Raw genomic sequence first — 13,237 nt, 5'->3', positions numbered from 1 at the left:
TTATATATATATATATATATATATATATATATATATATATATATATATATATATATACATATGTGTGTGTGTGTGTGTGTGTGTGTGTGTATATGTATTACTTTTAATATATGTATGAGAGAGTTTTTGGTTTAGGTATGTCGCATTTCACCATCTGACGTGACTTCGGTTGGAGTAACAGAAGTTACTCGAGGGAGAGAGGGAAGAGGATCGTAAAGAGTTTGGAATTGTGAAGAGTGGGACGTGTCCGTGAGAGTGTGTTGAGTTATGGTGAAATTTTTGTCACTTAGGTTGAGAATATTACAATTATAGGAGTTATTAGAAGATGAGGGGTACAACGGCAAGTCGTACTCTGTGGTGTTCCTTTCTATTGAGGGAGTGGGTTTTGTTATTGAGCAGTTGGATATGTTAATTTGATCAATAGGAGAGGAGAAGTTAGGATAGTTATTTAGGTTATGAGTGTTTTCTGCAAAATTTTCGAGTTCATGGTAGATAGTGTGTTTGTTATTTTTCTTTGTAATTGAATTATTGACTTCGTAGTTGTTGTAGGGAGCGGTTACAATGTTTTGTTGTATGCCCTAGAAGCTTACACGATTTACAGCGCATGGGAAGAGGTATGTGTTGTCGTACCATCACTGTACACCAGGCAATATCAATTTTACTTGGAAGATTATATAGACTAAATGTTAGCAATAGAACTCCTGAGGGACGTGGATTTTCGTCTATAGTGTTTTGGAATTTATAGGCAGCTACGACACCTTGGGAGCTCAGTTCACTAATAATTTCATCTTCGGGAACATTATTCAGGAATGGCGCATATATATTGCCTTTTACGTGATTTAGCGATTCATGTAACGTTTCTGATATAGCACAAATGTTTCCAAGGTTTTTCACTTTTAGAAATTTTTCCGCGATCTCACTGTTTTTCTAGAAGTAATTTTCCATCTCGTAGAGTGGATATGGAGTGAACTTATTTGTTGAATGGCACATGTATTGCGAAACATGAATAAAATGAAAGTGGTTTAGATGAATCAGCAGATTCAATTACCACGAATTTTGGGTCCTCAATTTTGGTTTCTGGGAGAAACGGGAAAAGAATAAAGGAGCACTTATTTCAGGCTTGCGTTTCTTTTTCGGCCCGGAATCGAGAGGGCGAAGCGGTTGGCCTCGCGGTTTCGTGGCCTGGGGGCCATTTTTCACGTTCACGTTTACGTAATCAACACTACTATGTGTGGGTGTTTAATCAAAATAAAGAAAAATTCAACACACTTGAAAAGAGAGGTGGCAAACTAGTTAATCAAGAGAGCTCCGTATGCGAAAAACAGACGTCTTATCGGCGCGAGAGTTAGTCGATGACTGTGTAAGAAAATAAATACCCATTGAACACATAATTAACTACCAGTTTTGATGAAATGCAGGGTTGGTACAGTCTTCTTATAATTTGGAACATACAGATAGCACGAAAGTAGACGCAACTTAAACAAACTGGAAACAAATTTGTTCATTGGGAAAGTTTTCACAGTTGTGTTGTTTTCCTAAATGATACATGCATAAATATATCGTTGAATCCGGAGAGAAACTTAAAATCGGGTTATAGCCAACAAAACTATAAGCTCGCAAGAGTCCAAAGGTAATAAAAACCGGTTTTTGTCCGTAACTCATGATTTTGGGGGTGTCCGAATTCATTCATTTGGGTAAAACTGAGTTTTGTCACCATTGACCTTTATTATTTGAAATTTGTAGTAAACAGTATCGCTATTCTTTGCCTTACATTTTGTAAAAAAAGGGGACTCTAGCTTTTTTTATTTGTAATGTTATCGCACAGCCTTTAACTCATCTTTTATCAAGGAAAAGCATTTTATCTTTTTTTTGTTCCCTCATGGATTTCTCATGTGTGGAGAAAATTACTTAGGTACGAAGATAGTTATTCGATAAAATAGAAATACACACAAAAAGTAAAGTTTATTTCAGTAACAATGCATTTAGTAACATTGTTTTGGTAAAACAAATGCTATCATCTACATAACTAAAAGTGTATATTTATTCACTGGCTAAACATTGTTTCATTTGCTTTTTTTGAACTACATATATATCCTTTATGTTTCTTACATGCTTTTTAGTTTTCTCGTAGCATTTTAAATGATTTTTTTGATTCATGAGCTGATTGCGTACCATACAAATCGGCCGCCTAGTGTCTGCATGCAACTTGAGCCAACTAAATGTATATTCTCACTCCTTTACAGATTTTCGCTGTTTTTCTTTTTTTCTTTGAAGATGAATATGGTTCCACGTCTGAATAAGAGACAAAATCTGCACTAGTTTCTGAACAAGTGCCCGCAGCTACGTCCGAAGAGGAATCCAAATCCTCCGTACGCTTTCTGTTTATAACGTACCTGAAAGTAATAATGAGGGTTAAGTCCAAATTCGTTTCTTACATTGATTATTTGATTATAAGTATACTTATACTCACTTATCCATGCGCAATGCTTAGCAAACGATTTCAAAAGGCAAAAGTAAATCAATATTTTCTATACTAACGCCTTTTACGTATGTCAAAGTGATCACATTTTACAGGGTTGCAGCTATAGTGATGACGGAAGTGATAATTTGGATTCCTTAAGTGTTGCCGATGCAATAGTTAAGTAATGAGAAGGAGTATTACAAAATCTTTACGTAAAAAGTTAATAACAATGCATCATCGTTTTGAAAGAGTAAAGGGGTCAAAAGTCGCCAACATTTTCAAAAAGGCTCAAATATTGCATATTTTAAAAAGTCGGTGTCCGGGGGCTTTCAGAAAGGGTCAAATTGCGACTAAAGTCGCCCCAACGGCAACACTGCCAGAAAACAATTAACGTCGTGCGACTCTGTGCTCTTACTCTATGAGTTTAAACACACATAAACAGATTTAAAGTACATAATTTCAACAATTACATTAATGCCGAATATTAACAAAATATTTTTTATATTTTCAGCCTCGAGAAAAAGGAAAAATGCGCTTTCATATGCTACAAAACGCACAAATGGCTCTTGATTTTCTTCGTTACAAAAAAATTAAACTGGTCAACATTCGCGCTGAAGACATTGTAGATGGCAATCCTAAATTGACTCTTGGGCTCATTTGGACAATAATTTTACATTTTCAAGTAAGCGAATTTAAAATATTAAATATAGTTTGGGTATCTGATAATTTGTAATGGCTACGAGGTGGGTTTGTCGAAGGCTGAAGGCCAAGAGTCAAGTAAAGGTCCCACAAACCCTACGGAGCGCGTTCCAGGGCATAGGCGGAAGGGGATGACTACCGGCGACGGATTTAACCTTTGCAGCGGCCGATTGTTCCTTCAGGGGTAGTCGTGGGCGCTACAGGCGGGATTGGACGGGTTTGTGACTTGCAAAAGATTGCGAAAAACCTGTTAGAGCTGGCTCCGCCACTGGAAACCCCTGCCTCAATATCTGCACGCTAGATAGAAGGTGCTCAAGGAGGGCTGGACTGCAGCAGCCGAGACACCGTGAATCGATCCGTGGTGGGTGGGAAGTGCACCTTAAAAGCCCCTTGCGCTCACGCATCGGTTCACGGCCGAAGCCATAGCCGTGGAGAAGGGGCCGTTTGGTCATTCTGGCGGCGGGCCAATCCTTGACCAGGGCAGCAGGTAGAAAAGTAGCCCGAAGGCACCCAGTGGTATTGTTCTTACATTTTAAAGATATTAAAGCAAGTATTTTTCTTGTATAGTGACAATGTGGTTCGCGAATTTTGTATGTGAATGGCCAAGGCGAAGTAAACTTCAATCGCTAAGTCTGAAATTCCTTCATGTTTACAATCGCAACATCTTTCGTGATTGTGATGATGATATCGGCGCCGCGAAGGCGGCGTTCGTCATGTTACAATTACAAAAAAAATTCCTTGCGAGTTTTTTCCCTTTTCCCATTCCTCGTAAAAAGCCCTTGGCAGTTTTCTCTTCTTCTCCATTATAAACATAACTGATTTATGCACATCCAATATATTTTTTGTCAAATAATTTGATGCAGAATATTTTTTTTGCACTACTTTGCATAAACAATTTATTATGAAAAACGTTTAACTAAAACAATATACTCGAACAAATTTATAAGCTTAAAGAAGGATCAATTCTCTGTCCATGAACGTTAAAAATTTTAAAATCGAACAAACCTAGCATAGAAATACAACAAAAGCTTTGTTTGTTGATATTAGCAACAATATTTTTAAACGGTTTTATTTAGGTTGACTTGACAGGCAGAGATATTCGCAAAATTCGTATTTGTGGCCCGATTTGGCTCATATTTGGAACACATAATACATGCAAGAATAAAAAGCGACTTATGAAAAAAAATCGCCGCTAGGTGGCGCAAGGATCGAGATATTCACAAAAATCGTATTTGTGGTCCGATTTGGCTCATGCTTGGAACACATAATACATACAAGAATAGAAAGCGACCTATCAAAAAAAATCGCCGCTAGGTGGCGCGTGGATCGAGATATTCACAAAAATCGTATTTGTGGTTCGATTTGGATCATATTTGGAACACATAATACATGCAAGAATAGAAATCGACCTGTGAAAAAATCGCCGCTAGGTGGCGCATGGATCGACATATTCACAAAAATCGTATTTGTGGTCCGATTTGGCTCATATTTGGAACACATAATACATGCAGGAATAAAAAGCGACTTATGAAAAAAAAAAATCGCCGCTAGGTGGCGCAAGGATCGAGATATTCACAAAAATCGTATTTGTGGTCCGATTTGGCTCATGTTTGGAACACATAATACATACAAGAATAGAAAACGACCTATCAAAAAAATCGCCGCTAGGTGGCGCAAGGATCGAGATATTCACAAAAATCGTATTTGTGGTTCGATTTGATTTGGTCCATATTTGGAACACATAACACATACATGAACAGAAAGCGACCTATAATGCCCGATTTGGCTCATATTTGGAACAAATATTGCATACAGTCCGGTAGAAGTGACTTCAAAATATTTTGGAGTTGGAGGAGGGACAAGCATACGTGGCGCAGAGTCGAGTAACGTCTCTGGAAGGATTATGTATTGAGGACTTAGATTGTAACAAATTGTCAGGAAAGAGTCCTTGTAATAATGAGTCACTAAATGAACTAAATAGAATGAGAAATAATAGACAATTAAATAAAGACTAAAAACTTGAAATAAAATAATTAAAAAAAAAATTTAAGTTAAACGGTTTTATTGAAAACAATACTTACATGAAGTAATAATAATACGAAAAGCTAGAAAATAATTAGGGAGGTCCTAGATACTAGTCATCACACTCCTTATCAATCTATGGAGTTGATCAGGCAATTAAATAAAAGCGTTGGACGCGTCATATTTCTATTGATAGTCATAAGTAAAACCAACTGAATCTTAATCAGGTTATGCTACGCCTAACATTTTTAGAAATTTCACGCGCCCAACGCTTTAATTTAATTGTCTGATCAACGCCATAGATTGATAAGGAGTGTGATGACTAGTACCTAGGACCTACCTAATTATTTTCTAGCTTTTCGTATTATTATTACTTCATGTAAGTATTGTTTTCAATAAAACCGTTTAACTTAAAAAATTTTTTTTAATTATTTTATTTTTCCATCAGAATTCACAACAAAAATGGACATACAAATTTTCGGGTGCCCCACTTAGGAAACTTTCACCAATAAGAAAATTAAGTTATTTATTGTAAGTTCGTTAATGTTGTTGTTGTTGTAACAGTGCTTCGGCCAATTGTTTTGTAAGTGATAATTAGCGTTTGTTTGTCTTTACCCCAAATGCTGCCGGCAAGAGATTTGAGGATTTTATTACGGCTCTGGATTTTAGGCACAATTGCGGTTACATGCTCGCCAAAATACAGATCCTGATCGAACGTCACACCCAGTATTTCTGGGTGCAAGACAGTAATGCAATCGACGTGGATGTTCAATATGGTAGAAATTTGCCGTGTCCATGTTATAAATAAGGTCGCCGATGATTTGGTAGGTGATAATTTCAGGTTTCGCGAGGCGAAAAAAACCCATTCAGTAGTAAGTTCGTCGGCGCCGCCGCTGATAATTTGATCGGCGTAAACCTCTAGCACTCAATTCGTTTTATTTAGACTTTTTGACTATTATTCAATAAAAAAATTTAGGGAATTCATTTGCATAACTTGGCCATGGATATCGTATGTAGTATGTATGTGCATATATTATTTGTACGATTTATTTTATAACATTTCGGAAAATTGTGGTTTTACAAATTGATGCACACAAACTAAACTTTTATAAATATAACCATTTCACTTGTATAACCATGTTTAAGCCGCCGTCTAATTTTGGGATGTAGGCGGCTTAAACATCCTGCCCGCCCTGCAGGGAGGTGCATAATTCGAAGTTGAAGTGTGAAGAATATTTGAAATTAATTGCTAATAAATAGCAAAGTGAACTTTATAACGTTTTAAAAGAAACTCCTAACTCTCAAGAGTCAAGTGCAGCGTAGAGAGACCAGGTGAAGTATTTAAACCATTTCTTAGTTGTTTCAAGCCTATACCTTGAAAAAAGTACTGAAATCTAGATATCATGCGTTTCAGTTTATACAGCTATTGTGCAGTCATTCCACATTCAAAAAAAAAAACACATCAGTTACCGACCTACATATTTGCCTACACATTCGCCTACGCTTTGACATAGAAAAAAATTGTAAATGAAATTTCAAAGATTAGATATTTCATTAAATATAGATACATATGTGTATGTTTATATACAGTGGGGAACAATAATGAGTACAAGTTTATGCTTCGTGTTTTAATTACTGCATAAAAATGAAAGTAGCAAAGCAGATAATTTTTTTTTTTCCTTTTATATTATGTTCAATTCTAAACAAAACGGTACATAACACATACAACTAAATCAAGAAATTGTATCAAAACAGCAAGTAAATTCAAAACAATTCGTATGTACTCAATTTTGCACCTTCGAGAAAATTTCAGGTTAGAGCTAATGTTTAGTATTTAGTCCACAGCCGTTTAATGCGCATGGCACTTTGTACAAGTTAACAAGAGGTACCATCCAAAAACTTATGCTACCCTCCCATATTTAATGCTGGGTTGAATGTGAGGCCAAACTGTTGCTGGGTTATAAACGCAAAAACGTAACTATCATTAGTAATAATGATATTAGTACCGCGAGCAAAGCACAAAAAAACTTCAACGGTATTATGCTGATGACAATAGGAAAGAGCATAAAAAACTCCAACTGAATTGTTGCTGCACACAAAATGAAGACAAACGCGAATACCTAGTAAAGTGGACTTTGGTCACCAAAGCCATTCCGATAAAAAAATACGAGAAAACAATTGATTTAGAGGAAAAACCCAAAGCTCGAGGTATTTTGGCAAACGGTAGCATTTCAGCAGATCATAAAACAACCGTACCTTGAATACGCTAGTCGCTCGATCAAAACACATAATTGATAAAAGCAAGTCGTTTTGATATATGTAAATCAAGAAAATATATGATTAATAAACGCAAGTCGCTTTCTTATAAATCGAACGGAGAGATATTTTATTTGGCGCCCAACTAGAAGGCTTTAGAAACAAAAGGATCATAAGACCCCTGAGAAGCTGCTAAGAACCAACATGAAATCATTGCTGAGGACAAAGGACCATAGGATTCTCTATTAAATTAATACAATTGTAAGTGATATTTCAAATGTTGGTTAAGTGGATTTAAAAAAAAAAAAAAATTTTGTGTTTTTGAATCAGTGCACTAAAAGTTCTTTTAAGTGTTTAAAAACGGTGTTCTACAAAACCTTAAAAAAAAATCCTCATTTTAATTTTGTTCCAAAAATATAACTCACGTGCATTTCTTATTAGTGCTTAAAAAAAAAAAAAAGACTTTATAGGAAGTTAAAAGAAGCGCTAAATACCTTAAAATTAGTTTTGTCATATGATTGCGACGTTAAAATTCTGTAGGAAGTAGTGAGTTGCACTAAAGTTTCTTTAAGTCCTTTATGAAAACTGTAACTCAAATACTTATATGTAATTGAAATAATAAGTAGTGCATTTTTAGAAGCACGTGCTACGAAAATTTTAAGCTCGTCAGATTTATAATACAATTAAGCTAAAACTCAACAACTTTTCCAGTTTTATTAATATAAATCTACAAACCAAAGGGCATCTTGTGGGAGCTGTTCGCTTCAAAATTTATGATAAATTTCAAATTTTATAGAAGTGATTTTGTTGTGCTGTCGAGGACTTTTAAAGTTCAGATATCTCTCGTGCATATAATAGCCCTTTCAAATAAAATAAATTGTATCATTTTGTAAACCAAGTCTTTGATTGAGAGGTTGATTTATAATTGAAAATGTTTCTTAGCAGAGAGCAAGTGCTAGAAATCGTTAATACGTCTAATGAACATACTAGGCAGGAGCTTGAAGAGCAGATACAACGTCTAACTTTAGCCGTTAACCGGTTGGGACCACCCAGTGTGGAACCGCTTTTACCAGTTTCCATAAACCCATTAATTGAACAGAACAATGCCAGCTTAGACTTAATTAAATCTCTGCCTGAGTTTAAAGGCGAATCTTCCACGTACCCGGCTTGGCGAAGTGCAGCCGAGTTTGCAATGACTTACTACAAGGAGGGATCGGAGAAGTATTATGTAGCAATGGGTATCTTTAGAAATAAGATCGTGGATTCTGCCAACACTACTCTCGCATCATTTAATACTGTTCTAAATTATAAGGCAATCATTTCTAGGCTCGACCAAACTTATGCTGATAAAAGGCCATTATACGTAATGGAAAATGAGCTAAGTATTTTGAGACAAGATAATTTGTCCATTGCAGAATACTACAACAAGGTAGATAAGCAGCTATCTTTAATTATAAATAAGCAAATTATGACTCATAGTGGAAATAGTGATGTTATTGCAGCTCTTAATGATCGTGCCAGGGAGAATGCATTGCGCGTCTTCATATCTGGGCTTCGTCGCCCTATGTGTGACATACTCTTTTCAGCAAGGCCGAAAGATCTTCCATCTGCTCTTGCAGTCGCACAAGAACTCCAAACGAGTCATATGCGATATGACTTTGCGCAAGCATTCGCAATGGGTAACACATTAAAACCTAACAAATCAAAAGCACCACTATCCCAATACCAACAACGTCCCTACTCTAATGTTACACCTATGCCAACTCCTATGGAAGTTGATAATAGTTCATACTTTTACAGACAACGTAATCATTCCAACTATCCGAATATGCCACAGCAGCAGCATAGCAAACATTTTTCTAAGCCTAATATCTACACATATACACAGAATCCAAATTCGAACCAGCAAGTGGCGTATAAACGAGCTCGGGAGCAATCGAATTCCGACCGAGTACCAATTAAAAAGGCCCAGAAAATTAACTTTATGCCAGATGAATTAGAATATTTTTCAAATAATGACAACATAGGGTGTAAGGGTGAAGCGCGTGAAGGTGTCGAGTGTAGGGATTGCTACAAACGTGAATATGATCCACACAATGGTTATTTTAGTCGCGAAGAGGGAGATGATACTGAAGATCAGTATGACGTAATCAATTTTTTAAACTAAATCCGCTCCTGCCGTATATTACTAAAACAACTAGAAACGGGCAGGAGCTTCATATTTTAATTGATACAGGTACGTCGAAAAATTATATAAAAAAATTTTCATTTCTCCAAGGTGTTAAACTTTTAGAAAAGCCGTTCCGTTTGAAGTCCATTAATGGTACGAATATCATTAATAAAAAATGCTTAATTAATATTCTAGACCATACCTCAACATTTTACTTACTTCCAAATTTAAATATGTTCGACGGTATCATAGGGTATGAGTTTCTCAGGAAAATTAAAGCAAATATCGTCACTGATAGAGGGTGTTTACTTTATCAGAATGGCAAAGTTAAATTACAACATCTCCCAAGTGACCAGGTCAATTTAATAACAATAGAGACCGACTCAGTTCCACCTTGTTTTGAAGCTCAATTTCGTCAGATAATTAACACCAATGTAACCGCTTTTGCTGATCCAGATAGAGCGTTGCCATACAACACCTCCGTGAAGGGAAGAATCCGTACAACTACTAACGAACCAATATACAGTAAAAGTTATCCGTACCCTATTTCAGTGGCTCCGTTTATTAACAAGGAAATTGAAACACTTCTCAAAGATGGCATTATTAGAAAGTCATGCTCGCCCTATAATTCACCAGTTCACGTGGTATCAAAAAAAGGCCTCGATGAGAATGGAAAGCCGAAGTTGCGCATGGTTATAGACTTTAGGAAGATCAATGAAAAAACTATCCCTGATCGATACCCCATACCAGATACTTCCGTAATTTTGGCTAATTTAGGAAAATCCAAATACTTCACTACTTTAGATCTGAAGTCAGGTTTTCACCAAATTATCATGTGTGAGGAGGATATGCAAAAAACGGCGTTCAGCATTAATAACGGAAAGTACGAATTCTGTCGGCTGCCTTTTGGATTGAGAAATGCGCCCAGCATATTTCAAAGGGCAATAGACGACGTTTTACGAGAAGGTATAGGAAAATTTTGTCATGTTTAAGTGGACGATATAATTATTTATTCTCCCGATGAAGAGTCTCATTTAAGAGACATAGATAATGTTCTTAAAAAATTAGAGAAAGCGGGGATGAGAGTATCACCTGAAAAATCAAAGTTTTTCAAAACGGAGGTAGAGTTTTTGAGTTTTTTAGTATCCGAAAAGGGTATAAAAACTTGTCCAGATAAAGTGCACGATATTATTAATTACGAACCCCCTAAAACCCTTCGAGCATTACGGTCGTTCCTCGGCCTATCTGGATACTATCGACGTTTTGTAAGAGACTATGCTGCTATAGTCAAACCTCTGACTGCATATCTTCAAGGTGAGAATGGGAACATCAGTGCACATAGGTCAAAAAGCGTAAAAATCGTTCTCAGCTCAGAAGCACTCCAAGCGTTTGAAAAGATAAAACAGGTGCTAGCTTCCGACGACGTTTTACTACAATATCCGGATTATAGCCGACCATTTGAGCTAACAACCGATGCTTCGTGTATTGCACTGGGTGCGGTTTTATCCCAAAACGGTCGCCCAATCACCATGATTTCACGAACACTATCACCTTGTGAACAAAACTATGCAACCAATGAACGTGAGCTGCTTGCGATTGTGTGTGCACTGAAAAGAATTCGGCATTATTTATACGGAATAAAAAACATAAATATTTTCACAGATCACCAGCCACTCATATTTGCCATTTCGGATAAGAATCCAAATGCCAAAATGAAAAGATGGAAAGCCTTTATAGAAGAATTTTCACCTACATTTCACTACAAACCTGGAAAAGATAACAAGGTTGCAGATGCGCTCTCCAGACAATACTGTCACAACTTGAATTCTATTGAGAAAAGCGAAAGTGTTCACAGTGAGGAGTCCTCAACTCATGTCATTAAATCTGTTAAATGCCCTATTAATCAGTTTAGAAATCAGATAGTGTTATCTGAATCAAACACATTCAGTAGAACCACGAAGATCCTTTTTCAAAAACTGGTTAGGCATACAATCTTTTTCGACAACACCGCAAACCTAATTCAGTGTCTTAAATCTGTTATTAATCCCAACGTTACCAACGGTATTCACTGTGACCTCCCGACTTTGGCATTGATACAAAATACCCTAAAGTTAGCATTTCCAGGCGTTAAATTCATCCATACCGAAATTTTCGTCATAGACTTGGTCAACAAAGACGACCAGTTAGAAACAATAGCAGCGGAACATAACCGTGCTCATCGTGGTTTGTACGAAAATTTCCAACAAATATCTCGAGAATACTTTTTTCCAAAAATGAAAAAAATGTTGCAAGCGATGATTGCAAATTGTAAAATATGCCTTGAAAATAAATACCAGAGGAAACCACCTGATCCTGGAATAGGCAAAACTCCTATCCCTCACCTTCCAGGAGAAATCCTTCACATGGATATTTTTATGACCGGTAAATACCATTTTCTAACATGCGTTGATAAATTATCCAAGTTTGCTATAGTTAAACCCATTACATCTAGATCCTCAATTGACATTAAATATGCCCTGCTGGAAATTTTACTGACTTTCAATAATACCAAAACAATCGTTTCTGACAATGAAAAAGCGTTTCATTCAGATCTAATTAAGAGCTTACTAAGAGACAATTTTTCTATCGAGCACTTTTTTATACCCACTCTCCACAGTGAAAGCAATGGCCAGGTGGAACGGTTTCACTCCACCTTGCTAGAAATATCGCGTTGCATAAAAGAGCAACAAAAAATATACGAAACGGTCGATTTAGTTTTGTTGGCGACACATAAGTATAATTGCAGTATCCACTCTGTCATCAATGCGAAGCCAACCGATGTATTTCACAATTGCTCGAGAGAGGAACTGGCCATTGTAAGACAAAAGTTGACGGAATCCCAACAAAGAATTTTGAGCAGAAATAACCTAGGAAAAAAATTAAAAAATTATCACCCCGGGGAAAAGGTTTTTTTAAAGCGAAACAAAAGACTTGGAGGTAAGCTAGATAGGATTTATGTTGAGAAGGCTATTGAAAAAGACCTCGGCACCACAGTATTAATCGACGGAAAAAAAATCCACAAGAGCAACCTTCGATAAAGTAATTTTACCCGATGTGAAACTAATTATTTGAAAAATGCAAGAAACGTCTATTGTTATTGTTATTATAATATTCCACAAGCCAACTTTGAATTGTTACAGAACTACTTAAGAAAACCAATTTCGATTTTTGTTAATTGTATGTAGATTAAGCACTAGTCTATATACCTAAATATTTATATTAATTCTAAATTGTAAAGAGGAGCGGCTATGCAAACAGAGTTAATCCATCTTGCCAATGAAGCTTAAATGATCTCATAAATGACATTGCCCCGAACTTTATGACATTCCGAACCGGGACGTTTCGAGCTTAACAAGGGGGATAGTTAACAAGAGGTACCATCCAAAAACTTATGCTACCCTCCCATATGTAATGCTGGGTTGAATGTGAGGCCAAACTGTTGCTGGGTTATAAACGCAAAAACGTAACTATCATTAGTAATAATGATATTAGTACCGCGAGCAAAGCACAAAAAAACTTCAACGGTATTATCGCCTGATGACAATAGGAAAGAGCATAAAAAACTCCAACTGAATTGTTGCTGCACACAA

The 13,237-nt window shown here is 36.3% G+C and overlaps 1 protein-coding gene across 1 annotated transcript in view; it reads left to right on the top strand.

Moving 5' to 3' along the window:
• Positions 1-13,237, top strand: part of shot (dystonin-like protein short stop) — a 1,374,398-nt gene that overhangs the window by 267,976 nt on the left and 1,093,185 nt on the right. Inside the window, exon 5 of the mRNA XM_067773043.1 lies at positions 2,973-3,143. Coding sequence (XP_067629144.1) covers positions 2,973-3,143 — 171 coding nt within the window. The remainder of the gene's footprint in view (positions 1-2,972; positions 3,144-13,237) is intronic.

The sequence above is a fragment of the Eurosta solidaginis genome, chromosome 3 (genome assembly GCF_040869045.1).
Source record: "Eurosta solidaginis isolate ZX-2024a chromosome 3, ASM4086904v1, whole genome shotgun sequence".
Taxonomy (NCBI): domain Eukaryota; kingdom Metazoa; phylum Arthropoda; class Insecta; order Diptera; family Tephritidae; genus Eurosta; species Eurosta solidaginis.
Note: the sequence above shows the minus strand (reverse complement) of the source record. Positions and strands in the feature narration are given on the sequence as shown.